General features: G+C 38.7%; 1 protein-coding gene across 1 annotated transcript in view; it reads right to left on the bottom strand.

Annotated features, from left to right (window-relative positions):
• The window catches only part of VWA8 (von Willebrand factor A domain containing 8), a 203,720-nt gene that overhangs the window by 96,730 nt on the left and 79,373 nt on the right, over positions 1 to 27,617 (bottom strand). Inside the window, exons 19-21 of the mRNA XM_086481978.1 lie at positions 26,981 to 27,087; positions 23,728 to 23,799; positions 11,076 to 11,152 (exon numbers count right to left, since the gene is read on the bottom strand). Of these exons, the coding sequence (XP_086338104.1) occupies positions 11,076 to 11,152; positions 23,728 to 23,799; positions 26,981 to 27,087 (256 nt within the window). The remainder of the gene's footprint in view (positions 1 to 11,075; positions 11,153 to 23,727; positions 23,800 to 26,980; positions 27,088 to 27,617) is intronic.

Below are 27,617 nucleotides of genomic sequence, written 5' to 3'. Positions count from 1 at the left end.
TCACAGAGACTGTTCAGTCCATTCTGGCCCTGTCAGTTTTCAAGGTCTACCCAAATTCTATTAAACAATTGAATTTAAAAAAATACTCCAAAAAGAGAGGAGAGGAACTGCACCTGATAGCTACTTTATTGTTTAGAATAGATTTCTCCTCTACACAAATCCAATCAACGAGTTCAGCATTTCTTATTCCACTCATGGGAGACAGAAACTTTCTCCCAGGGTCTTTTCAAATGAAAATTTGGAGGTTTTTGGAAGAGCTGAATAATTCTATTGACAGACCTTGAAACAGGGCAGGATGGGAGGCAAAGATGGAAAGAAAGTAAATCTCCAAGAATTCTGGATATCCTGTGGTGAGACACAGCAGCTGAAATTAGCCAGGACGAAAAATTAAGGAACAAAGGAGAATGATGTTCATCTCCTGAAATTTGTGTTAGTTCATCTGGAGGACTACTTGGCTGAAAGATGCTTCTTTAGAGAACTAAAGCAATGCATGAAATTCTTCTTTAAAAATGTTATTGCTGTCTATATGACACATCTGCAAATATTCATTGTATGTTCTGACACTTGATCTCCCCAGAACACTGAAATGTAAACACCAAAACAGAATTTGATCCATTGTATAATTTACTCATTATCATCTAACTCAAGAAAAGGAAGAGGTATCCCAATGCTTTATTTTAAGACTTGACTTCCCAAGGAGGGTTATGCCCAAATACAGGACACAGTGTCAGGACCTCGGTTACAAACATCCATATTCACTGGAATTACCCCATCTCAAGAGGTACTGAAGAATACTGTCCTGGCATTTGTATGTACTTACACTGAGGCTGAAAGGGTAAAAGAGTATCTATGGAAGGCAACCTCACGTTTTTAGGGTTAGTGCTCACGGTAACAAGCCTAGATAAATCAGATTCGGGTTTGGCCTTCCTCGTATTCTCCAAATGGAACTTCACGGTAGTTGAGAGGAAAAATGAAACACACAGAATATATGCTCTAATAACTGTTATTCTTAATTTCTGTGAGATATCTAGCTATCTAAATACCCAGGTGTGTGTGTATACATATATATCTATATCTATCTTCTGAATTACATTTCAATCAGACATGAATACACACATCTGCTGTGACCTGATTTTAAGAGTATTTGAAAAATAATTAGGCCAAGGGCCATTTGAAGCTGTTATACAGGTTAGCTAATCCACTCATGGATTATCCTGATGAAGAGCAGGGAATCTTAACTGACATTTAGAAACTTATTTCTTTAGCCAACCTATCATACAGCCATTGCATTGCACAATCTGACCACTATGTTTAGGAAATTCTGAAATATCTGAAAAGCCAACCAGCTGTCTCATTTCTCTGTTAAAATTACACTGGAAAGCCTTTTTGACTTATCTGTATGCACTGATAATTAAATCCCCTTGTTTTTCTGCGAGGCCATTATAGCTACTCAGCAGGACATATATTTGTTTAAAATCCAAGAAATTATTTGGAGTATAAATGTACTCATTACTCAGTATGACTGCGGCTGGCAGAACAACAGCCAAAGGGAATTATATGTTTAATTCAGGTTATATGCTTAAATCAAGTTACAGAATTACTTACACGTGATCCATCCTTGAAAACAAGATGCAACGTTTCCACATAAATTGTAACAACAAATTCACTCACCCCAATTGTAAAATCCATAAATGAAGAAACATGACAGCACACAGCTCCCCTTATTGTGTATAAGAATACGTTTCACTGAGTAAATAGCAAGAAACTGTTACTTCAGCTTTAGAGGAAAATGAAACAACAGGCTCTCCTAACCTGAGCTATTTCTTCATAACAGCCACACAGCAGGATATTCAAGCTGAAAAGACAAATGAAGTAGCTCTCTAACATCTGGACTATGACAATAGCAGAGCTAGTCATCCAGCTTATGAAAGGCTCACATTGGAAACAGAGACAATTAGCTTGCATGAACTCTTGAAAGGTTTGAACTGCAACCCTGTAGTGATTGAAAACGTATATAAAAAAGGGGAAAAAACAAGAGTAAAAAGCCACGAAGACACCTATTATATGCTAGCCAATACATTCAGTGCTTCACAACATAACTCTTCATCACAAAAATGTCATCTTATTATTTATTTCCAAACCTGAGCTGCATAAAGAATAAAGTACACACTATAAGGTTAGTGTACAACGTTAAAAGAAAATATTCTAGACATACACATTCATGACTCAAAATCATCAGGAAAAATTATCCAGCGTTTTTTTTGTGGCTGCCAACTTACAAATACACAGCACATGCACATCTTCACTGTGTTCAATGGATTCCTCTAATAAACCAGTGCAGCTTAAAAGTACTTGCTTCAACAACAGTCCACTACACAGACAGCTTTTCCAGGTTGTTAAGTTTTTAAATAGACCTGCAGAGCTATATCAGCATTTAAACTGTTTTATGCAGAATCACAGAATGGTTTGGGTTGGAAAGGACCTCAAAGATCACCTAGTTCCAATCCCCTGGCATTGGGTAGGGACACCTTCCACCAGTTCAGGCAGCTACAGCTTCTCTGGGCAACCTGTGTCAGTGTCTTACCACCCTTACAGGAAACAATTTCTTCCTACTATCTAATTTAAATCTTCTCTCTTTCAGTTTGAAACCATTACCCCTCATCCTATCACTGCACTCCCTGATCAAGAGTCCCTCCCCACCTTTCCTGTAGGCCCCCTTTAAGTACTGGAAGGCCGCTATAAGGTCTCCCCGGAGCCTTCTCTTCTCCAGGCTGAATAAGCCCAACTCTCTCAGCCTGTCCTCAGAGGGGAGGTGCTCCAGCCCCCGATCATCTTCATGGCCCTCCTCTGGGCCTGCTCGAGCAGATCCATGTCTTTCCTGTGCTGGGGTCCCAGAGCTGGATGCAGTACACCATGTGGGGTCTCACCAAGAGAAGATAACCAATTCTGAGAACAAGTATGCTATAATTCTACAGTACGAAGTTCATCTGTGTCTTGGGCAAAGGAAATTACTTCTTCTGAAAAAACTTTTTTAATTAGAATTTAAAAAATCTGAAGTCAATAAAGCTGAAAGGGTAGTTTCAAACGATCTCAATAGGGGAAACAGGTAATTAGATTTTATACTGATTACGTGTGCTGAAAAAGAAGGAAAGAAAATTAACATCTAAAGATTAATGGACAGTTTGTAGTAAGTATTGCTTGTAGGGACACCATAAGCTCATTTTCCTACCCCAAACCTCTCCGTTAATTTGATTGTTAAAGATCACAGCAAAATTACTTTTTTTTTTTTAAAAAAAAGGATAACATATGTAAACTCAGTTAATTTTTGGAAGAGAAGATCATCACATTACTGTAAGTTATTAGGGAACTAGAAAACACACAACACAAAATGTAGCAGATTTTTAAAATAAACCTTGTATCATACTTTCCAATCATCAGTCACTAGAACAAACACAGTAACTTTGACAGGAAGATGTAATACCACAGGTAAATTCCTTGAAAGGAAACGTAATATTAGACAAAAGAGAATAAGGTAGTGTGGTATGTTAATCAGACAACACAGAATTTTTATAGCAGCTAGTATTTTGTTGACAGTGGTGAAACATCAAATTTTTACAACAAAGCCAAATTGCTTTAGCACATATGTTAATGACTAGAAAAGTGGAAAATAAGTTATCTCAACTTGAAGAAAAGATATCACATGGAGAGCTAAGACTTAATATGGCTAATTTAAGGGCACAAACCCTTTTATTTAAAAGCTAAAGAAGAAAACTTCCTATATTATCTATTTCATGAAAAGGCATCAAACCATATTTATAAACAGTTTTAACTTTTCTGCCCTTACAGAGAACAAGTCTAATACACCAAAAAACACTCCCCCTTTTGTCATATGACTTTATGATGTTTCATAATTTCTTTTTTTTTTTGACAATAAACTAATTTCCTAGAAGATTATTTTCTTGATACACAGAAAGAGAACACTCGAACAGAACAAATTGTTTCACATCTTCTGCAGATTTACTGAGGCTATGAGCAGCAGAAAATCCATTTATAAGCCATCAACAAATTATTGATGTAGGTTACACTGCAGTCAACTCATCAAAAGCTTCTAATTCTGTAAGTGACAGCAATGATCTTATACAACCAAATAACTGCAGATCTACATACTGAAGATGTCAGAGTTGAGGCTGACTAGTTTTACTCATTGTGACTTCAGTGGCTGCATCTGCAGTAGCTCAGGGGGATCTAGTTCTCCCACTAGCTGTGAGTAACCAAGTTCCCATCGCAATGGAAAGGATCAGTACTTTTCATTCCTGAAGATTTTGAACTGTGTAGAGGAATGCCTGTGATATACACTGTGCAGGGGATGGAGATGGTGGGCTGCAATTTTTGCATTTCCTATGGATGATCTATGGCTGAGACAGCATGAAGGCGGAAAACATCTGAGAAATTTGTGCTTAACAACTGCTCATTACTTACACCCATATCATAATAATAAATAAATTTTTTAGAAGTTATCAAACTTAATCTCATTACACAAAATGTTCTTATTTTTCTTGTTCTGAAAACAATGATGAGTCTTAATTCCCTCAACTTTAACTACTGTTCTATACTGATTCATTTGGGTGCCAGCTAAGGACAGTGCAAATGGACTCTCCATATGGAACAACCACTGTTGGATTATATAATTTTATGAAGATAAACTAATTTTTAATTTTTTTTCCCTACTCAACAATTTTGATTTAGCAAGGCATGTTACTACAACACACCTAGAAGAGCTAGCTGGGGTTATCCATCTGCTACCTTGCAGTAATTGTTGGTGAATCACAGAATCAGAGCGGTTGAGGTTGGAAGAGGCCTCTGGAGGTCATTTGGTTCAACCCCCCTGCTCAAGCAAGGCCACTTAGAGCCAATGTGCCCAGGACTGTGCCCAGACAGCTTTTGAATATCTCAAAAATCAAGTAGTGTAATTAATATCAGACTTTAAAGAAAAGGTACTGGCACAGAAAAATGAAAATTGTGCCTTCCTGAACCAAGCAAACATGCTGCTTGGAACACAGACATTCTTTTCAAAATTAATTTTTCTTAAAGGGACTACAAAGACAAAGAGGTTTTTGTTTGCTATCAGAGCAATCAGGAGCACAAGCCACAATGGCAGATAATAATTTCAGAGGGTTCCTGTTGCCAGTTGCTCTTTTTGGCTACATGATTTAAAGCCAGTCTAACCTCAGAAGAGCAGAGGTGGCAGCTTTCACAGGTCTTGAGTTGACACTATGTGTTCTCCACAGTATTTTTCCAGTTCTCTTTATTTGCCCAAATTAAGATTTCAGACGAGAATAAATTACATGTAAATCTTTTTTCTTCTCCTTTTTTTAAGCTAATGTATTAAAGACTATAAGTGTATTTTAATGAAAATTGAGATCAGATAACACCATATGACACCAAAACCCTGATGTATATCTTAATCCAAATGCCTTTAGCATGTAAAACCGAGCACTTCATTCATATCAGCAGAAACTACTATAAAAAGTGACTGAATTTTATGTCTTCCTAGTCAGAACCTAAGCTTTTAAGACACTTTCTATCAGAAGTCTCTTCACAATCAAAAAAAAAAAAAAATTAAAAAGAGGAGCCATAAATCAAGCTTGCATTGGAAACAAATAAATAAATACTGTAGTTCTGTAATACAGTCTACACAAAAACAGTAACTTCAAGGAGGATAAATCATTGTCATTAAAATTGAAAAAGCAGCTTGACAGCATGACTTAATTCCAAATAGATGCAAACCTAAATGTTTAAATGACAGGTAAAGGACATTTTACTCCAGAAAACCATTCTTTGTGTGCAATTAGTTACTAATTTGATGATAAGAGAAATAAAATCGTTTTTTTCTTTGATCACATCAAAGGAGCTAACAGTCTAAAGTCATGATACTTTCTTCTGACATTTTTATGGAGGAGAGCTAGGAGCTTACATTTTTCTATTTATCTGTTACTCTCATCAGCGCTAAGAAAGATTTTATAGTCTTAACAGGGCTCATGTTCTTGCCTGAGTCTTCTCTACAGCTTTAGTTTTTTTTTTCTTACTTCTGTAGAATCTTCTTGGCCAAGAGACTTCATAATTTAAAGCAAAATATTATGAGTTTCCATGAAAATCTTTTTCCTGATTCCATGAAACTTATTTTACAGATCCACAATTCAATCTACCAAATTTAACTTCAGATTTTTGTGTAGAACCACTGACAATTTCTTTCCACATCGCTTCCATGAGAGATGGCAAAAGTAGTAGCAGCAAGGTTCATAAAATGATGAAGCTTTCCACGATTCACACATTTAGGAGCAACACAAATTCTTGACTTGTGTTACATTTATTTGGAGGACATCAAAGTTTCTTAGAAAGTCAGTCGGTATGTGTTTTGATTTCTATACAGATCTCTCATTGGCCTGTGACTGCCCAGGCCTCATAGATTTTTGCCTTTCTAGTAGCATGATGAAAGCACACTCAAGGTGAAAGCAGTAAAACCTTAAAGTTTAATATGAGGCAAGGTAATGCTCTTATTTGTTCTGTAACGTGTAGTCAGTGTCCTGGGTGCACAAAATGGAGACAACCATCCCAGAGGGGTAAATTTAAGATTTCTCCACTGAAAATTACTCTTGTAGGAAAGGACTGGGAAATCCTGGCAGGCAAAATTTGTTCCTTAATACGGAAAAGCAGCAAGGTGCTTCATAAGCGCAGTCCTAGAGAGAGGCTGTGCAGACCCCACGCCAAATTACCCGTTTCAGAAAAGACTCCTATAACCCCACAATTAATGCAGTGAGAGAGCTGGTCAGCTCCTGACAAACTCCTAATATTAAGATTTTCAGTTTTAGGGTCTCAAAATTATTTACAGAACTCAACAACTTCAAGAAAACAAAACCTCTTAATGAGGTGCTGTAAGAAAGGTTAATAAAAAGGATGTGTTGGGTTTGTGTCTGGCGGGGGTTTGGTAGTGGGGGATGGGTTACAGGGGTGGCTGCTGATAGAGGCTTCTAGAAGCTCCTCTGGCTCCTATTTGGACCCGCCTCTGGCCAAGGCCAGGCCAATCGGCACCTCTGCAAACAAACATATTTAAGAGAGGAAAACCTGTCTGGCAAGTCTTTTTATTTTGGGAGTAGAGGAGAGGAGGGGGGTGTGAGAGAAACAGCTATGTGGACACCTAGGTGGGAGGTATGTCGGAGCAGATATTCCCCTGCAGCCCATGGAAATTAACGGTGGAGCACTGCACGCCTGCAGCCCGCGGAGGACCCCGGGCTGGAGCAGCAGGGACCGGGCCCGAAGCAGCCGTGACTCCGAGGCAGCCCGCGCTGGAGCCGCCCGTCGGTGGGAGGGCGGCAGCCCCGGGAGGGACCCGCGCTGGGGCGGTTCTGGGGAGCTGCGGCCCCGCGGGAAGGACTCCCGTTGGAGCAGTGGGTGGAGGGCTGTCTGCCGTGAGAGGGACCCCGCGGTGGGGCAGGGGAGGGCTGCGAGGGCCCCTCTGCCTGAGGGGGAAGGAGCAGCAGAGACACCTTGTGCTGGACTGTGACCCCCATTCCCTGCTCCCCTTCACTGCTGGCAGGGAGGAGATAGAGATAATCAGGAGCAGGGCTGAGCCCAGGAAGAAGGGAGGGGTGAGGGGAAGGTGTTTTTAAGACCTGTTTGTATTTCTCATTATCCTGCTCCAATTTGATTGGTAAATTGGTGGTGGCGGTGTTTAAATCAAACTGATGGTTTTTTCCCCCAAGGCGAATCTGTCTTTTGCCCATCACCATAACTGGTGAGTGAGCCCTCCTCCCTGTCCTTTGTCTAGACCCTTGAGCCTTTTGGATGTATTTTCTCCTCCCCACCATCCCTCAGGGGACTGGGTAGGGGTGAGCGAGCTGCTGCATGGTGCTTTGTTGCCGGCTGGGTGGGCTTAAATCACGACAAAGGATTTATAACCTCCATAAGCAATCGAAACCTTAAGGTCAGGCTGACCCTTGCCATGTGAATCAGTGGTAGAGCAAGTAAACAGAGATGTCAGAAAGGATGTTTAAAGAAAAGCACACTCTTTTTTCTATCTTCTATCTCCTCTCATCATCTTGAAGGATAAGACATAAAATGTAAGATTTAAAAATTATTCCTGGTAATAGCTTATTGCCTCTAAGGCAAATATTCCCTGCTTGAATATCTTTGAAGATATGTGGTGTTAGATCAGCAGAACTCCTTATACTGTTTCATCAAGACATTAAAAATCCTCCCAACCAAAACCCCAAAAAAATCCAAAACAAACAAAAAACCACCGAACAGGAAAACCCCACCGTAACCAAACAATCAATAACCAAAACCAAACCACATTTAATGGCATTTTAATTCCTTTTATGTTCCTGTTTGTTGGCAAAAGGGGTGAGGTATTCTTCTATAAAAGACACCTACATCAATTACATTGCATAGCAAACTGTCCTACACTACACCACAGTGTATTTCCCTCTTATTTACTTCACAAGCTATTGAAAGTAAACATTTCTGGAATACCTTCATAATCTTGGCGCTTCAATACCATTAAAAAAACCTAGGTTTTGAAAAATGGTGATTAGATTAATAAATGAGAATACTTCTGAAATTCAGTCTAATTATTTTTGTCTATTATTCATTCACTACTTCTATTTATTACGTAACACTACATCTTATCAAAGATCTTCATTATGTGAACTTTAAAGCTCTTACAGTTTTTTCCCACTCCAGCGGTTTCTTCTCTGGCTACATTTTAATTATAGCCATGAACAAGGATTATTTTATAGCTAAGGATATATCTCTCTACTCTAGAAGAGACACTATTCAGTTGCAACACCCTTTCCGTATTGGCATTATTACACATACATGCATATGACTTGTTTTATATCTAATTATGTGAAGTGACAGTCAATATGGGCAAACTCAAGAACTCATGATGTCATCATAAGCCATTTTCTGACAGATTCACTACCTCACTAGAAACTCAAGAGCCTCAGGATATGCAGCTGACAACCTCACACTCATTTCCAGAGAGACTAGTTGAAGTGGAACTAGAGAGTCTGCAACCCAAATTCCAAGGACTAATGAGGTACCATCTGTCAGACACATTTCTGAAAGGGCACAGAATGTCCACCTTCATCTGACACTGAACCGCCTCCATATTTTCATGAAGAAAGCATTAATATTATTCCTTTCCCCTACAACATAATCAACTAAAATGCATGCTTTGAATGTTCAACTTCTCCAGATCTGTAATTCAGGTATATGAGCACCATTAAAAGTATGATATTTAGAAATATTTTCCTGTTGGCATGCTTAATGGTATTGATGGTAGCTAGCTGGGAAATCTGCATAAACACCCAGAGCTATCAAAGATGAAGTGCACATTCCAGCATATTTTCTAATAAAATAACTTCTATGCCATAAGCTACTGACTGCTTTTCTCCCCACAAAATACCTAAAGCTTAGTAGTGAACTGTTTTTTTTTTTTTTTAAACTTGCTCTTATTTTGTTTTTCAACCTAAAAGTGTGCACTAACAATATTGTAATCCTCATTTAAATGCCCTATAAAGTTTACCAAGTTATTATATAGACTGAGTTCTTCACAAAGTATTTCAAAATGCTACCCAGGAAATGGAAATTTCTGATTTTTCTATATTCAGAAATTATTTTTGTAGAACTTCATAGGCCTGCTCACTATTTTCTACTTCAATCTATCTCTAAAATCCTGTAACCATAAACAGTGCTTTACAGAGCCTAGAGAAGTTTGTCTTGACTAGACAAAAAAGGCACTTTTTTTTCCCTAGTGATGCATCAACTACCATGCTGCAACTAATACATTCTGCAGCCCCATCATCACCCCAAACATTGTGCTTATACAATGGTCTCCTGAGTTACCTGAATTTATGCTAAATACTGTTTGCTTGACCACGCCTCACTGGAGAACAACTTTTCAAAGAGACAGAGACAGAAATACTCTAGCAACTTGTGAAATAATTGGGATTTGCAAAAATGATAGTGTAGTTTATCCAGAAGGAGCGGGTGGCTGCTACAAGCAGAGGAGATGGCAGGAAAGTTAACACAAAGCTGAAAGTAGCAAGTCACAAAAGCAGTATTTCACAAACAAGTGATGGAAATCTAGGAGAGGTAGTATCAAAAAAAGCAGCAATAGAAAAGTGATGAGATAGAGCTATCCAAGTATCATGAATACAAGGACAAAACATTTGAAGACAAAAAGCTGGGGGAGGAAGTGAGAAAGTGTTACAGAGATTGTGTTGTTAAAGGGCAAAATATCAAAGATGTACGTTTTTATTAGCCCTATTTAAAAAATTGATTATGGAAAGAGACAAGGTGATGAAGCTACGAAGTTGATGACAGAGAGATAAAGATTAGGAATGAAGCTGAAAATGGACGCAGTTCAATTGAAACTGGGTCTTCTAGACATATTCAGTCCTTATTTCAATTTATTGATTTAAAGTTCATGTCATAAAAAGCAGGCAGATAATCTGATATTATTTCAGCTTTTGAATTGTTTTCAATTGGTTTGTTGTCTTGAAGTCTGTTTTTTAGCTTGCATATGAAAAAACCCATCATTTCCTACTCAAACTGTTTATGGGTGAAAAATAGATGTGCTTAGCAGGAATGCCAAAGGAAGAAAACAAAAAGTCTTTATTATGTAAAATATTTCTTGTCTAATGGTGATATATTCAAACAAGCACCTTTGGACTTTTTCCCCTCACACAGTACCTCATGCTTAGGGTAATCTCTCGAGAAATGACAGCAAAACTTTACTCTCTTCTTCAGCATGGTTTAACATCAGTACGTTCTGAGTTCTACTTCCCTCTTATACTAAGCACTGTGATTGCATTAGATTCTTGTATCCCCCCTTCAACCTGTTAGCTTATTGCTTCTGCCTACATGGACACATTCCTGCAGTCTGTGTGCCACCTACCATAATAGGATCTTTGTTCAAACAGTAAGAACAAATTAAACTTCAGAAACACAAGTTTTAAAACATGGGAAATCAGATTATAAACACAAAGTATGGAAATGCAAAACGTTCTTACCTATGCAGCTGTAAATACTCCCTGGGCCTGTTTAAAAGGTGAAGGAATCTGTCAACAATCTTGTTTTTCCCAACACCCTGCAGTACATAAATAAAATATTTAGACACATTATAGATGTACACATTTAAGAGTTATAAACAAAGAAAAGATAACTTTCCAAAACTGTTAAAACACTCTCCACGTTCCTTTACAGGCAAATACAATTTCAATACACATCAAAGAATTCTGAACACAGTTTAATGATACATTTTTTTATTTTACAAATATATATATATTTGCAAAATAGTTGTGTCTTACTAGGAATAACCAGAAATAGGATTGTGTCCCTAGGGTTATGTTACACATGCTGATGCATCCTTTTAACTAACACCAGTTTTTTCCAGCCCTTTTATTTCACAAAGGAGTTGTGAGGCTGTGAATGCTAGGAAGTTGGCTTGCACTTAATAGGAATGGAGAATTCTTGGTGGTCATAGAAAACGTCCTGTAACTATCACATGGAATTAGAGCACTGCCTTGGTAATATTCACTAATCCAGTTCCATTGGAGTTACCAAAAAAGGGCCAGATGGAATCAGCATTGGGTTGGAGATCAAACCGGTCTATAACTCTCCTACGGCAGGATGTCTGCATTAGCAGGCTGTGCAGAACAACGACAGTGGATTTATAAAGGGAATCAGCTGTTGCTAACACCCTGGTGTGTCCTGTACAAGCGGTTCTGTGGTGGGTTGACCCTGGCCAAAATGCCAGGTGCCCACCAAAGCCACTCTATCACTCCCCCTCCTTAACTGGACAGGAGAGAGGAGAAGAAAAAAAAAAAAACAACAGGCTTGTGGGGTTGAGATAAGGACAGGGAGATCACTCAGCATTTACCATCACGGGCAAACCAGACTCCATTAAAGGAAAAATGTAATTTATTGTCAATTAACTCAGAGAGGAGTAATGAGAAATAAAACCAAATCTTAAAACACCTTCCCCCCACTCCTCCCTCCTTTCCCGGACATAACTTTGATCCCGATTTTCCTCCCTGCTCCCCCCAGCGGCACAGAGGGAAATCAGGGAATGGGGGTTGGGGTCAGTTCATCACACTGTTGTTTTCTGCTGCTTCTTCCTCCTCAGGGGAAGGACTCCTCACACGTTTCCCCTGCTCCAATGTGGGGTCCCTCTCACGGGAGAAAGTCCTCCATGACTTCTCCAGCGTGAGTCTTCCCACAGGTTCAGTCCTTCATGAACTGCTCCAACGTGGGTCTCCTTCATGGTGTGCAGTCCTTCAGGAACCGACTGCTCCAATGTGAGCCCTCCTCATGGGGTCTCTGGCAGCAAACCTGCTCCAGCGTGGGCTTCTCTCTCCCCACGGGCCACAGGTCCTGCCAGGAGCCTGCTCCGGTGCAGGCTTCCCATGGGTTCACAGCTTCCTTCAGGTATCCACCTACTCCGGCGTGGGGGCCCTCCACAGGGTGTAGGCAGTCATCTGCTCCACCGCCCATGGGCTGCAGGGGGACAGCCTGCTTCACCATGGTCTTCACCACAGGCCGCAGGGGAATCGCTGCTCCGGCGCCTGGAGCATCTTCTCCCCCTCCTTCTGCACTGACCTTGGTGTCTGCGGGACGTTTCTCTCACATATTCTCACTCCTCTCACTCGCAGCAATTACTGCTGCTCAACAACTTTTTCACTCTCTTAAATACGTTATCACAGAGGCGAAAAACACCTTGATTGGCTCGGCCTTGGTCAGCGGCGGGTCCATCAAAGCCAGCTGTCGTTGGCTATATCTGACATAGGGGAAACTTGTAGCAACTTTGTACAGAAGCCACCCCTGCAACCCCCCCCGCTACCAAAACCTTGCCACGCAGACCCGTTACAGGTTCATGAACTTGTGCTTCAGCCCAGGCCTAGCCTGGTCCCATGGAAGGAATTAGCAAAGGGTATTAACACGGTGTGCTGCTGGAGAACATCCTCCACTCCAGTCTTATCCTAAAAGAATCCAGGTCATACTTCCTTTGTTGCATACCAAACTGCAGTAAGGAGATTCCCTTCAAAAGTACATTCCTGAGCAGGTCTAAAATGTTAATGTAGGTGCAGACCAAGATGACAGTTCAGACGCAGAAATTCTTAGCCCTCCTGCAAGGACATGGCTGCAGACTTGAGAGCTCAGAATGACAGTGAGATTGCCAAGGGTTGCAAAGGAAAGAGAATCAGTAGAGAGAAGTTCAGTTGTAACCCAGTCAAAAGCTGTTTGACAAGACACTGTCCCTCTGCTGAGATTCTCACTCTGACTCCATGAATGCATCTAGTAGTCCACACCAGTGTAAAGTAAAGCAGATAAATACAACCACAGAAAGATTAAAGAGATTAGATTAAACCAATTTGAGACTCGCTAATCTGTTTCACTTGGCATTGAAACAGAATAGGAGCAGTCAGAGCTGCAAGTTATGACATTTATGACTGTAAGTTCTAGCGGAAAGATGGTAACTGCCAGCTGCAGAACTGCAAACTTTTTAAGCTTCTCAAAATGGGACCACAGTCTCTCGTATGACTACATCTATGAGAATGGAGAATTGTGCACATATGTGTAGAAACTGAAATCATGGAAGGAGACTTCTCACCAGGAGAGCAAAGGAAAAAATACCACAGAGCTGACAAAGCCAGAGCTACCTAGATTCTACTGCAGACTTGACCCCAACACAGGAAACCCAACTCAAGTTAGTGCTCTGCCACATGACTCCTCACAAACCTTCTTCCATCTGATTCTTCAGAAGAATCTACAGCTTTATACATAGGTGTACTAAGAAGCTGCAACATACTTCGTATCTATCGCCAGTCATTTCTGAAAACTGTCACTGAAAACACAGTTCTCCACTGCTTCGAAACAGGGCATGAAATCGTGATAAAAGATTCTTCCAGGAATTCAAAGAACATACCCATCTGGGGGGAAACTTCAGGAACTGCATCAGAAGCATCAAAAGTAACCAGACACAGGGTAAGAATCCTCTAGTAGTGCACACAGACAGTTTTATTCCCATATGTTTTCTACTACTTGCAGTCAGATACTCAAAATCATAAATGGGTGAAAAAATAGGAATAATCCTAATGTCAAGTACGAAACACCCATGCTGAAAGCAGCTCCCTTTCCTTTTCCTAAGAGAGCTAAAGATGACTGGGCAGATGTCTGCATGCAGTTTCTGTACCAATCCCAAGCAGATTGCACATCCTTTTTGCTGTGGAGTGGGACTCCAGCCAGCTGTGGCAAGTACAAAGATGAAGAAATAGATCAACACATTGAAGCAATGTAAAACATACGTAATATCAAACAAAATGGTTACTGTAATTAAAAAAAACTTGGCTTTCATGTGCATTAATGGAAAGCGCGTGGGGTTTTTATGTTTATGATAGATTCTTAAAATTATGCCTGAAAAGATTATTTTCCCAACTACAAAATAACACTGCTAGATTTTTTTCTCCCTCTCCCATTCCAGTAGAAAGAGGACCAAACAGCAGTTTTTGCATATTTCTATCCATGCTGTTAGCACCAAGGGTATTAAGAGGAGTGCATCTCACTTCTGAGAGAACCCTCAGAGGATACAAGCATGGTGGAGGACCACTGTGGATGAAGGGAAAGAGCACAGTTACTAAAGTAACACAGTGAAGTCAATGGGACCTATGCCATGACCACATCTTCCCCTTTCTTCATTTGTATTTGTGCATCTCGCCAGACTCCCCTCACATTTCCTTTTATTTCTTTAAGTATACCCCGATTTCAGAACGTGATAAATTTTTTAAAAGGTGCATGCAGTATTGAAAAGCCAAAAGGCATTCCCACCAGATTTTAGCTATTATAAACACGTTAACGTTGCCCAACCTCTAGACTGAACTGCCTCAGAGAGTACATTATGTGCCTTCACAGAGGCTGTGGTGTACCACATAAAATCCTTGGCTGGCAACAGTAGCTGGAGCAAAGTTCAAGTCAAAGCTTTTTGATTCCATCCCTCCACATTCCTACTTCATGACAAGTTACCACTTCTCTTTGTCTGTTACTCCATTGAGAAGGCACGACATAATGGAAAGGAAGGAAGAGACCTAAGCTATTCAGAAGGTTCTTTAGCACCATTAAAAAACTCAAAAAAGAGCTTGGATGAGTTCATTCCTTAAGTACTATTCATTAATGTAAGGCAAAGAAAAGTAGGCTTTTTCCAAATTCACCTGACCTTCATGGGACAAAGAATATGCCTAGTAGTCTGCTTCAGGTGAACAAGAAATGTGGAAAATGCTAACCCATTTGGGGAAAAAAAACCCTCTGCAATGAGTTACCGGCACCTCAGAAACAAGAAATGACAAAAAGGGCAACAAAGTCGCCCTCTTTTTCCCTGAGTCTATACCCAGTGCCAAGGATCAAGCTGGATCTTCTGGACACCCACACAGCTAGCAGTCAACTATTTAAGCAAAAAGAATCAGAGCTACCTTTCATATGAACATACTAAAAGACTGAGTTGAACTTGGACTGGATTCAGAACGCAATTTCATATAATTTGCAATTATTGCAGCCTAAGGTAACATTCAGAGGACAAACCAGTTAGCCATTAACACTTGCTGTATGTTATTTATATATGCACTATCGCAGTCACTTAATTTAACAGGAATATAAACATATGCTAATGAGAGAGAAAAGAACATCTGTGTTGGTGTTTCAGCTGAACTGAATAAAAATATTTCAGAAAGCAAATATTAGACAATTTTTATTCTGTCAGACATATGGGACATCTGAAATAGAAAAATGGGAAGCAAATATCTGCACTAATGAATAACAAAAAGGAAATTATGCAATTAGAAGGCAAAACAATTTCTTAGTTAAAAATTCTCCTAACTGACATTGTAAACACTTGTTACTAAGGATAAAATGACTTAATTTTCTCGCAGTAACTGCAGTTTCAAATATAAACAAGGTTGTTACAGGTCCCAGGAGGCATTTTGCAATTCAGGATGCAGCTATTACAGCAGTGGGACAAATCTCTCCCCTGCACAGCCCAAATAAAGTCAATAAAGATATAGTCCAAAAGAACTAGACCCAAGTTTTTGAAATAATAATTTGCCTCTTCGAAAAAGCACTATTGGAAAAAAACAAATCTAAACTATGTTGCCCCATTTTTATTTTCTTTTGAGTGATTCACAGGTCATACTGTAGCAGTTATACAGGTTGTCATGACGTGCGCGTCAGTACCGCCCACCAGCTGAGACACTGCAATCGCACCTTTTCCATTTTGGCACACAGCCATCCTGCATAGCAGAGCACCTGTTTCATTACAGAAGAATGAAACAAATTTTGAAATGGGTGAAAAAAAGAGGTTTATCACTTTTTCACCTTAGGAAATTTTATTTTATAATTAATTTTAAAATTGTATTATTAGGGAATGAAAGATAATCTTGACTTTCCATTAAATTTTAGTATACAGAACTTTCATGTCAGACTTCTCAGTTTGTGACCTCACAGGAACAGTTATATTAATAGTGACGCTACCACAGAAACTTACGGCTGAACAATGAAAACAAAGAAAATGGAAACGCTTTCGCTGACATACGGTTTCTAACACTGGGTCTGGCACTGAACCACCTTCCATGCCTACAGCTTGCCTGTTTCTGCCAACAAAAACATTTGGAAGAATGCATGCATTTTGACTGAGGCTGCTATTTTTACACCAGAGGACGTATTTCTGATTTTTTAAAGAAAATGTACTGTTATCACCAGAGCAACAAGCAGCACCTATACAGAACTGTCTCGAACACTCCAGGTGTTATTAAGCTCATCACTCACTGCTTGGAACAAACGTGACTAATGCACTGTAATAACTGCAGGTGTGTCACCAGCAGACACTAGACATTGCTACCAGAGGGCCACTGCAATAGACCCTACCACTGCTACCTTGCTTGGATGTTAGTAACAGAGGAAAATAGTTGCACAAAAGCCGCGGTGATTTAAGCCTCGACCCAGCTGCAATCTATGTATTTATCGGTCACAACAGACAGGGGTCCTGTGGTTTAGTATCTCATTATTTTATTAAAAGTTTATCATCTGGGGCATGCAAAAATTATGGTGATAGTAAAATAATGGCTTGAAGGTTGTACCTAAAGTCAGAAAAAGGCATGAACTCTACACGCTTACTTAGACCTGTAGTCAGAGATGTATCCAAAGCATTCTGTTCACGGCTTCTATCAGGGGATTAAGTTTGTTTGTTCTTACAGTGAAATTTCAAGCCATAGCCCTGTCAGGCTAAATACAGTCTTCACATTTCCAGCAAGATAAGGCAATTACGGTTCAATGGAGAGGTGCATATGAAAAATTTATAACAGAAAGAATCTGCAGGAAGAAACATCCAAAAGAAAAATCAAGTCACTGATTCTTTTTTTAGTTCTTATTCTTCAGCATAACTTGTAAAGGCAGAAAGCAACACTCTAAGCAGAGACACATTTAAAGAGCACACCTATTCTCACATGTACACGTAGTAGTACGACTGTAGCAAGTAAAAGAAATATTTTCTGAGTTTTCCTCAATTGTCACATCGAATTCCTTAGGCAAATACATCATAGTATTCGGCCCAATTTCACTCATTTGGAGCTCAGTTTCTTCTTCTTCATAATAACAACCACAACAACAATAGTAATGTTAATAATAATTAAAAAAATGGTTCAGTATAATACATTCTTGTTTTGCAGTGGAAGCTGTCCATTTTTACACAAATTTAAGAGCAGTTAAGATGTCAAGTATTTGCTATTTCAAGTTTTCTGGTGACTGATATTATTACACTCTTAGCATCTACTTAATTCAATTTTTCAAAGAGATAAGAAGAATAATATTATCTTAGAAGGAAAGAACTATTCAAGTATGTCCTCTTAAAAACCTTTAAGAAAGACTCAATCATTTGTCCTACTAAATTCTTCAAGAATATAATAAATTCCTAGTGGGAGCCCACGATTTAATTTAAGTTGCTCTCTCAGTTAAAGAATGGCAGCAGAAAGGATGAAATTACATTCTTCCATCAGGGAAATAAATTACCAAATGTGCCAAAAGGCCGTTACGTTTCTAAGTTCTTTCAATGTATTTGTGATAGTCTATTTACTGTGGGCTCACATCAACTTTTTTACTAAGTGCTGCCAGAGATTTTGTCATGGGCTTTTTTCAAATTATTTACAACAATTTTTAGCACTATTATAGAATTCTTCATTCTTATTCTACTTGACATTTCTTTCTGATTTTCCCTTGTCTATACATCATCTAATTAGACTGCAAGCTATTCAGGAACAGGCTTGTTTTATCACTTTGCAAAGTGCTTTCCTTGTACACAGCGAAGTAGAGGGGGAGCAATTTTGAATAAGAAGTACAATCCAAATTTCCAAACCATCAAATGAAGGAGGACAAAATTTAAATACTTTCTGTATTCAACAATAATTTAATCAGTAACTGAATGGCATTTCTGATTATTCTTATTATCAACTTTGTGTTTCTTGTTGAAAAACGAACATAAGCAATAGGAAAGCCCGGACAAGATGTGGAACTCCAGCAGCATCCATTAAGCCTTAATAATAATTGTTGAAGAGAAGAAATATATTATCTGACTATTTGTTGTCTTTTTTTTTTTTTTTTTAAAATGTAGCTCTTCCTTATTAAGTACATTACCACAAAAGCAGGATGGATACTGATAATACAAGCATTTTGTTTTCAAGGGTAGAGCAGCCAGTACCAAATACTTAGAAATAGCCATAAAGGTTGCCAGTGAAGAAAACCACAAGACAAAAGAGAAACTGGGAATTCTGGAAAGAGAAGAATAAGTAAAAGATGCCAAATAGCGAATGGTCCTGATGGGCCACTGAGCTGAGGCTGTTCCAATGCACACTGCATTTCCCCTATCCACTCTTCAGGAAGGTTGACAAAGAGAATGTTCCTTATAATTTTGGCAACGTTTATACGACACGGACAGTAACGATCACTCAGCCACTGTTCTTTGCTATGCTCTACACTTTGAAAATGGCACAGAGACTATAACAGACAATGTAAGTGTAGAAGGCCAAGCATTGTGTGCCAAAGCTGACAGGATACAGGCAGGCAGAGGGGCACATCCTGACTAAAATGCACCTAAGAATACCGGCTGTACGCATTGAAATGTGAATCAAAGTAAAACATATGTATTACTTAATCGACACATTATGGAATGGATAAGGGCTAGTGAAGCATTAATGAAGACACAGCCAGGGATCCTGGACCTGGTACAAGCTGCATCTGTCCTGCTACATAGAACTGCAACTGTGCACTTTTAGATAACTCACAGATCAGTAGATCATGGTAGAAGTCCATTTTAAAGATATGTACGTATTATAGTCAAATTCATAATATTTATAGTTATGCTATATTTACACAGTGAATTAAAATAGAGTAACACTAAAAGCCAAAATGAACACAACTTGTTATTAAATACTTCCTGTATGCTAACTGTGCCATTAAACCAGAAATGTTCAGGATTCATTGCTATGACAAAACCTCTTTAATTCACATGACCAGCTATCTGAACAGCTTATACTATAAATCATGGCAACAGAATAAGGCCAAATAAAATATTTCAATTTTGTTTAACATGTGGTCAGGTATTTTAAAACTTCAGGGGTATAAAATAATTCAGAAGTGACAAGGTTGTGAGCCTTCTCTCTCCAGAAAGGCATGAATCCCTTGTAACTATCAATATTTTCTTTGGTATCTTCAAAGACAGCTGATATTTGCTAGGACTTCACCTATAAAGGTGAAAACATCCAACACCTCTCTTTACACAACTTCCAAATGCAACAATTTTGGAAATGTCATATGTAAAATTTATAATTGCGAGACAAAATAAAAGTGTTTCAGTCACTGCTACTTCTCAAGTTTTTCCACATAAACAAATTCTGTTTATTAACATAGTTTCTCTCCTGTTTGCCGAAGACAGGAAATTCAAGGAGACAGTAAAAGATACCAAGTAGCGGCCAATCCATGAACTGCACAATGTCCATGGAAAAATTTCACAAAAACACAGTCTAAAAATTTTCCTTGGTAGTAAGAATAAATAGTCCAGTCTGTCTCATGAAGCTCGGGAGCAGCTGTAGGAGCTATATGTAATGACTAAAGAAACAATCACTGCAAAGTTTGGAATAAGTAACCTTTACTAAACAGGACTCTTGCTGTTTGCCTGTTGCTTTCAGAGTAACAAATAGCTGCTTACCCTCAGCCAAGGAAAAAGCTGCTTTATAGCTGCTTTGAGAAACTATAGGTGGTTATAGATAGTCTCATTCACACTCAGACTACAGGCTCATTCGGGAAGCAATATCAGAAGCCATATTTAAAGTACTGGCAGTTCCTCCAATTGTAATCTATTTCATAGCCGAAAATTCTTTATCTATCCACTGCCTTTCCCAAGGACCCAAAGAAATCTGTTTGCTTACGTATGAAATGGAAGCACATTCCAATTAGCATCCAAAATAAATCAACAATCAATGTAAAGAAGTATTTAGATGAAGCTCTATTTCTTGTAATATATTTATGCTGTGAAATTCTGGGCCATCTAAATTCCGGGGAAAACATGTGAACGAGGTGGGTTATAAAGTACTTTACTTCAGAAGCTGAACACTCCTAAAGATATCTGTCAGTATCTAACAATTGTCTTCAAACTCTCCTCAGTTTAATTAAGAAAGTCAATCTCTAACATCCAGCAAAGTAATTTAATCCCAATTTACTGAATTTCAAATATTAATTGTCAAAGTTCGTATCTTGAAAACAATCTTGGTAAAAGGACATTCACCAGGCAGCTCTTAACTAAAAAGAAAACACAAAAGAGACTATGTTTACAGACTTTGACATAAAGAGAGAACCTTAAGCTAACAGGAATTTTGTGTGTGTACATGCGTTATGAAAATGAAGAGGCAAAAGAGGAAAACCACATTCAACCAAGCAAAACCAAATCCAGTCTCTAAAAGGAGGACTACACGTCAAGCCTTGCACACTGAATCACAGTTGAATGGAGATACTAATTTATATAGTCATCATTTTGATGGACAAAATTACATTCCAAGGTATATGCCAACTCATTTAAATATGTAGAAAGTGACACAAGCATTCAAAGGGATGTTAGTCTAATATTTTGAAATACTCAGGTTCAGAGTATTTGAGTGGTCAGTAATTTACACTGAATTTCCATGATTCGCTCATTCACTAACAAGAAGTACAACAGAAAGGAACTCAATACAGCACTTCGTATCTCCACGCAAAAACACTACTTATTTCTTCCAAACACGAAACACAGGTAGACACTGATGTATGTATCAAGCAATCGTAAAACCCTACCTTCTTATTACAGAGTGAACTGTTAAAGTAACTGAACAGCCACACCCCCCCCCCCCTATTTTTTAATCATTTGCTTTACAAAAAGAAGATGGAAACTCTAATATCTTCAATGGGAAGGTATCTGCACATATAGCATGAAAAACATTGACATAATATGGTTGCTTGTAAAGTACTTGAACAGGATTCACCACATGCTGCAGAAATTTACAGTAATATATTTAAGGAATTAGCCATGCAATTTCTAAATGGTTAGTGATCATCCCTGAGAAATCAAGGATGATTAGCACGCTCCTAAAAGACACAGAATGGCAAATACAGTGCTTAAACTTAAAAACAGTATTTCAAAAGAAAAGGCCAGTTGGCTTTTTCTTAGTCACATATAAAAACAGTGGAACAAATTAGTAAAGAGTAAACCTGGAAGTACTCAGAAGTATGTTAGCAATTAAAAACCGAAAATTTTAAGTATTACTGGTTTGCCAAAGAGAAATCACAGCAAATCAATTGATTTTCCAACTTAATGGTACAGCTGAGCTGATGTCTAGCATGCAGTATGTTCCAGTACTTCAACCCAGTTAAATCTTTTAACACTGTCTTCAATTAGAGTTTCATAAGCTTGGAGAAAATGTGGCACACATTAAATTATTAAAGATGAGTATACCACTGCTGGGAAAATACCTTATACACTAAAGATCATACTCGCATAGTCTTCAAAAATTTTTTTTTGCCAAATTGGTAGAACATACGAGGCATGTGTCAGGGCCTTGAGTGTACCATCAGGCTCTGCAAGCTTTTCCCCCCCCTCACCCAAGGTTTTACTTGCCTGTGTCGAAGGTTAGCTCTGACACGGTGCTGCTGCCTCACTGGGGTCCCCTTTGCCCGCCCATGGCTTTGGAGCTGAATTTAAACTCAGCCTCTTTCCTTGGTTCCTTCCCTACCTACACCACAGCAATGCTGTGCCTGGCCCTGTACCTTGCTCATCCCAGCCCGGACCTGCCGACTTGACTTCCCAGCTTGACTTCAGACCTGCCTCATCACCATGGACCTGTCTGGCAGCCACTGGGCACTTGGCTGTCCATGGCTGCTGTCCCCAGACCTCCTCTTCTTGCTTGGACGCTGTAGGACTGAGAACCTGGTCATGAAGGACGCTGTCCTTGCCTCCATTCCCCTGTGGAGCAGCCTACTCTTGCCATTCCCCGACAGCAGGTCCTGCAGGCAATCTGTACTCTATAACATTTTCAACACCAACTTGAAAGCTGGCATAGAGAACACCATTTATTAAATGGAACAAATAGATCTTATTTCATTTATGAAATAGATTAATTTCTATTTATGAACAGATGAAACCTTTTGGGAGAAGCTGGCATCATCCAGCAAAAGTCTACAGAGGTTTCAAGTACATCATCTTCATAAATTCAAGCTGTTAACAAGGACTAAATAGATGAGACTGTATATAACTGTAAACTGTAATTTTAATATATGCACATTAATAACAACTTTTTATATTCCTTGCCATGTAGGTTAGACCACTAGTGTTTTGTGTTAGACCTTTTTTCCAGAGGCTATTGCAAAACATAAAGAGAAACATCTGCTAGAAAATTACTGTGTCCTTGCTCAGGGAAAGCTAAACTAAAGGGAGATTACTTTATAAGAGAAAAAACAACCTGGTAGATTGGGAAATATCACTTTCCTGAACACTTCAAACAAACAGAAATAATATGAAAAGCTCTCAAAAGCTCTCTTTTTTTTTTTTTTTTTTTTTTTTTCAGAGCTAATTGTCAAAGTGTATAATTCTGTTCAAGTCACCTAACAGTTCCAGTAATAGTTTAAGACGGCTCTGAAGAACTTTTGAACATACACAATTGGAGAACATCTGCCCATACCTCATCCTGAGGAACCTATAAACTGTTAGGAGGTGTCATGAAACAGCAATGACCAACTAAAAGAACACAACAGCCCCCATGATCTCACCAATAAAGTCTCCATCAACAAAGATACTAGCCAAAGAATAAAGAGAATCTGTATCTCTTAGAGAAAGCTAGTATTCTGCTATCAATAAATAAGGTTTTGACTATGAATGTTCTGAATTTTACCTCTGATAGCAATGTAAAAAAACATTTCAGGCACTTACATTTTCCACAGATACGTGCCCATAAACCCCATGTACATTAATAGATAAAGAATCAAAAAACGGGTCAAATATCTCAGTAGTACAAATCAATGCAATTCCAATGAAGCAAAACAGAGATTTAATTTCATTATTACATAATGAGTTTGTTCCATGCATTGTAATGATGTTTGACTCACCTGATTGCCAACTAAAAGAAGATGTTCTCCCAGCAGAAAGTCCTTTAGCATATCTTCCATTACCATCATGTGCTAGAGAAACAAAAATACAGCTTTCACTCATTTTTATACTCTTGAGTTAATGCATTCACTAATGACAGTAGTACAACAGGAAATTCACTTTCAGGATTTGGGGTCAAAATTTTTTGAACTTTATACTTACAGCTATTTATTTCATAGCAAGAGTCTCTTAGCCAGTAATTGCAGAGGCAGACTATCCAGTGACTAAAACAATGAAACAAAAATACTAACACTCCTTAAGTATTTCCTCTGCTCCGACTGATTGTGGGTATCTGATTTCCCTAAATATATTTAATTCTCCATAATCACTCCTAATGCATTTCCTTTTAGCCTAGTTGAATGTCTGTCACCCAGCGTCTAAGAACTTTTGTTAATATCTGTATGACAATTTTCCAGCAATTGTACTGGGAGGAAGCAAAATGTGTCCTGGTAGAACTTTACAGAAACCAAACAGTGGGAATAAAAGGCAGCTGACATGAACATGTAAATTACACACATTTATTTTATTAAAGATTAAACACCAGGTCTAGCTTCATGACAACTACACTTTTCTATTCTAATCAAACTTCTTTTTCAAGGAAAACAAAGAGGAAAATGCAAGCTCAAGTCTAAAAAGTATTTATTATGTGTCTTACAACTCCTAAATTAGACTGCCAAATTGAAGCCAAAGTGCTTGAGATGTATTTTACATATATCCAGTATCATAAAAGGTAACACACACTGTACATCATTTAACTTTATCTTGCTCCTCACAAATAATTTGTTTAAAAGGATTGAAAGGATTTAAGGATAATGTGGCAATGCAGACTACTTAACTCGCAATAAAGTCCTGTATATTTCTCCACTGTACCTAGTAAAAATAGGTCATCTGTAAGTAGGTCAGACAACCTACTTAGAGAAATGAGTGCTTGCCTTCAGATAAACATATATTTTTTTTTCACATTACCATCTCATCTCTAGTACTTGATTAAAAAAAAAAAAAAAAATCAGTACCTTGCCTGTAATTTCTGAGCATAGAAATGCTCAGTTTCTAACTGTGTGAAAGATGTTTTAGGTTTCCAGATCTCTCCAGCACAGAGGCTGGGGGTGGGGGAAGAAACTCTTGTAAACACAGCTTAATACCACAAAATCCTAACCAGGCATGTCAGAAGACTACTGAATACTGAATACACAATTTAAGGAGAGAACTTCAAGGCAAATTACTATATTTTCTGGCATGCTGGAAATATAAACTGGAAATTTATAACTGATGAGAATAACTTTGACCGGACAGAGCATAAATTCTAGGAAGTCAGTTTTACCACATACACTGATTACATTTTTTATTTTATTGGTGAGGCATGAATACTTCCTTCTGATGCCTTTTTTGTTTAATCCTAAATTGCCCAAATATGTGTACATTATAGTTCCCCTGCAGAACAGCCTTCCCACAAGAGACACTATGTATTCATACTTTTTTTTTGCACCACTACCTAAATTAACATTGTATTAGGACACATGCAGACATTTCAGAATAATTATTTACACAAAGGATGTGTAAGGAGACACATCAACATCGCATCAACTTTATCAGTGCATGTTCCCCAGAGCCTGGCCTGAAAGTGGCATTTGGTATATCACCTAAAAATTATTTCCATCCCTGTGCCACTTGCTGTGGATGAACAGCAATGTTCCACGGCAATGTCAAATTCCACTGGAACATGAAAAGTTTCAAGACCAAACACTCAGAGGCAAAAGCTATGTATTTCATTACACTGTGCAGCACTGCAAAGGGCTGAGGATCTACTTTTTCTGGTTTGGTTTATTTCTGGGTTTTTTTTTTTTTGATAACGGAAAGTATTGCACTAGACTCATAAATCAAATTTGTTCTCCAGCAAGTTTTGCTAAATGGTCATTCCGGCACTTGAATGACCAAACCACAAACTAGCAATACAGAAAATAAGAGTAGAATTCATTTAGACACGAAAACAGCTATCCTGACTGGTATCTGGTTGTTGTTTCCTTCAGCATTCAGAGTGCATAGCTACCAGGGACAGATACAGGGCATTCGTTCTCTGCAGCATGTTTAACAGACGCTGCCTAAATAAAACAGATGTGTAACATCTGAACACAGTTTGTGTACAGTTTTCTGAAGCTGTAAGCAGGAAGGTGGAAAAGGCAAGGCAGATATGAGCCCTAGCAAGACTCAGAATTTCATTCCCAACAGATCCAAATTAAGTACTTCACCAAAATGGCAAAACAGAACAAAATCTCACATGAAATGTTAGTGGGGAAGATGAAGAAGACTGTCATCTGTTCCCCTTGCACGGCCTGTCATCACCTTCAGCAGGTGATACCCATGTAGCACAGTCTTTCTGCGGAGAAAGTGCAAGCGAGGGAGGAAAGAAGAATAGGAAAGGAAAAGTAAGCAAACCCACACCAGGCCCCTAAAAGAAAAATATTTCACAAGATCACACTATCAGTGTTGCTTTCCAGTGGCAAGGTAACTCAGAGGGTAATTCTCTCACTAAGGATACCCTTGTCTGGCAGTTTTGAGGCTTCTGCGCTAGGTGGAGAAGAAAGCTGCAGTACACATACCTCTAGAAAAGGGGTGGAGGAAAACAAAACTAGAAGAAACCCACAGTCACCAAGCCCTTCCCTTTTCTTGTGTTCACCAACTACTCTTCACTACTACGAGCTAATTAATAAGTTAAACTAATTAAAATAAATAATGTATTAACTAATAGCTAATTAACTAATCTCTCTGCCCCTTGCTTTTCAAACATGCAGTGTTAATTCTAATAAAAGGCAGGTACAACTTTCATGTAACAAGCCTGTAAAACGTGGTCTCAGGATGGAATGGATAATCCAGCCCTGAATGGATCAGCCCAGCAGCAGCAAAAAACCTCAAAGATCGCTTAGACTTAACACAACATCTGATCAAATCACTCTAAATAAAATTCAGCTTCAGTTGCTGTTACTTCATATTTTATGAATGTTCAACCAGATTGTTACAATCCCTTCACAAAGGGATGGGGAAGACACATTTGAAATGAGCCTCAAATCCTGCGAGAAAAATTTTAGCCTAAAGAAACTACTTCAGAAATATACCCTTAAAATTTACTCAGTACATTATTTACCACATATGAGCACGCACATTAGCATACATGTAACAACCTTTTCGTACCTCAGAAGCCAGAGATACCATACTTACTTGTGCATTTTCGTAAAACAAAACATCAGGCACTTTCATTTTCTCGGCTGAGTTATAAACTGGCATCGTCACAGACCCTATCTTCAGAATGCCATCATTTATTTCACCTAGACATTTTTCAGGAAACAAGCAAATGCATTAGTTACAGCATCTTCTGAGCAGATATGCAATCAATCCCCAACACTGGCAAGTGCCGATTTACAAATTTTAACAAGGCTGTGGGTTGCAGGAAGTGATTTCTGTCTAAAGAGACAGAATGCTTGAAAGAGCATCCGTTAACAAGAGGCTGCATTACCATGAATTTGAATTCTCTTTAGAATTGCAAAGAAGTCTATTACAATAAATGATGAATAGGTGATCTTATGGGAAAAGTACCATAAGGAACACTACAAGTGACCGCTGCCTTGGTTTAATTTCATCCTCTCATTTTATTATTGGAATATCACTAATATTAATCGTTAGGCTACATTGCCTCAATCTACACGCTTTCAAGCTCTCATTCTCCCTGTCCCACTGGGGAGTGGGGTGCGGAGGGGAGTGAGCGAGCAGCTGTGTGGGTGCTTGGCTGAGAGCCGAGGCCAACCCACCACAACAGTATAGAGTCACTGTTGCTTCTCCCTTTCAGCACTGCATTTTT

Source organism: Leptosomus discolor, chromosome 1 (genome assembly GCF_034619465.1).
Source record: "Leptosomus discolor isolate bLepDis1 chromosome 1, bLepDis1.hap2, whole genome shotgun sequence".
Lineage (NCBI taxonomy): Eukaryota > Metazoa > Chordata > Aves > Leptosomiformes > Leptosomidae > Leptosomus > Leptosomus discolor.
The sequence above is the reverse complement of the archived record's forward strand: the minus strand, read 5'-3'. Positions and strand labels throughout refer to the sequence as shown.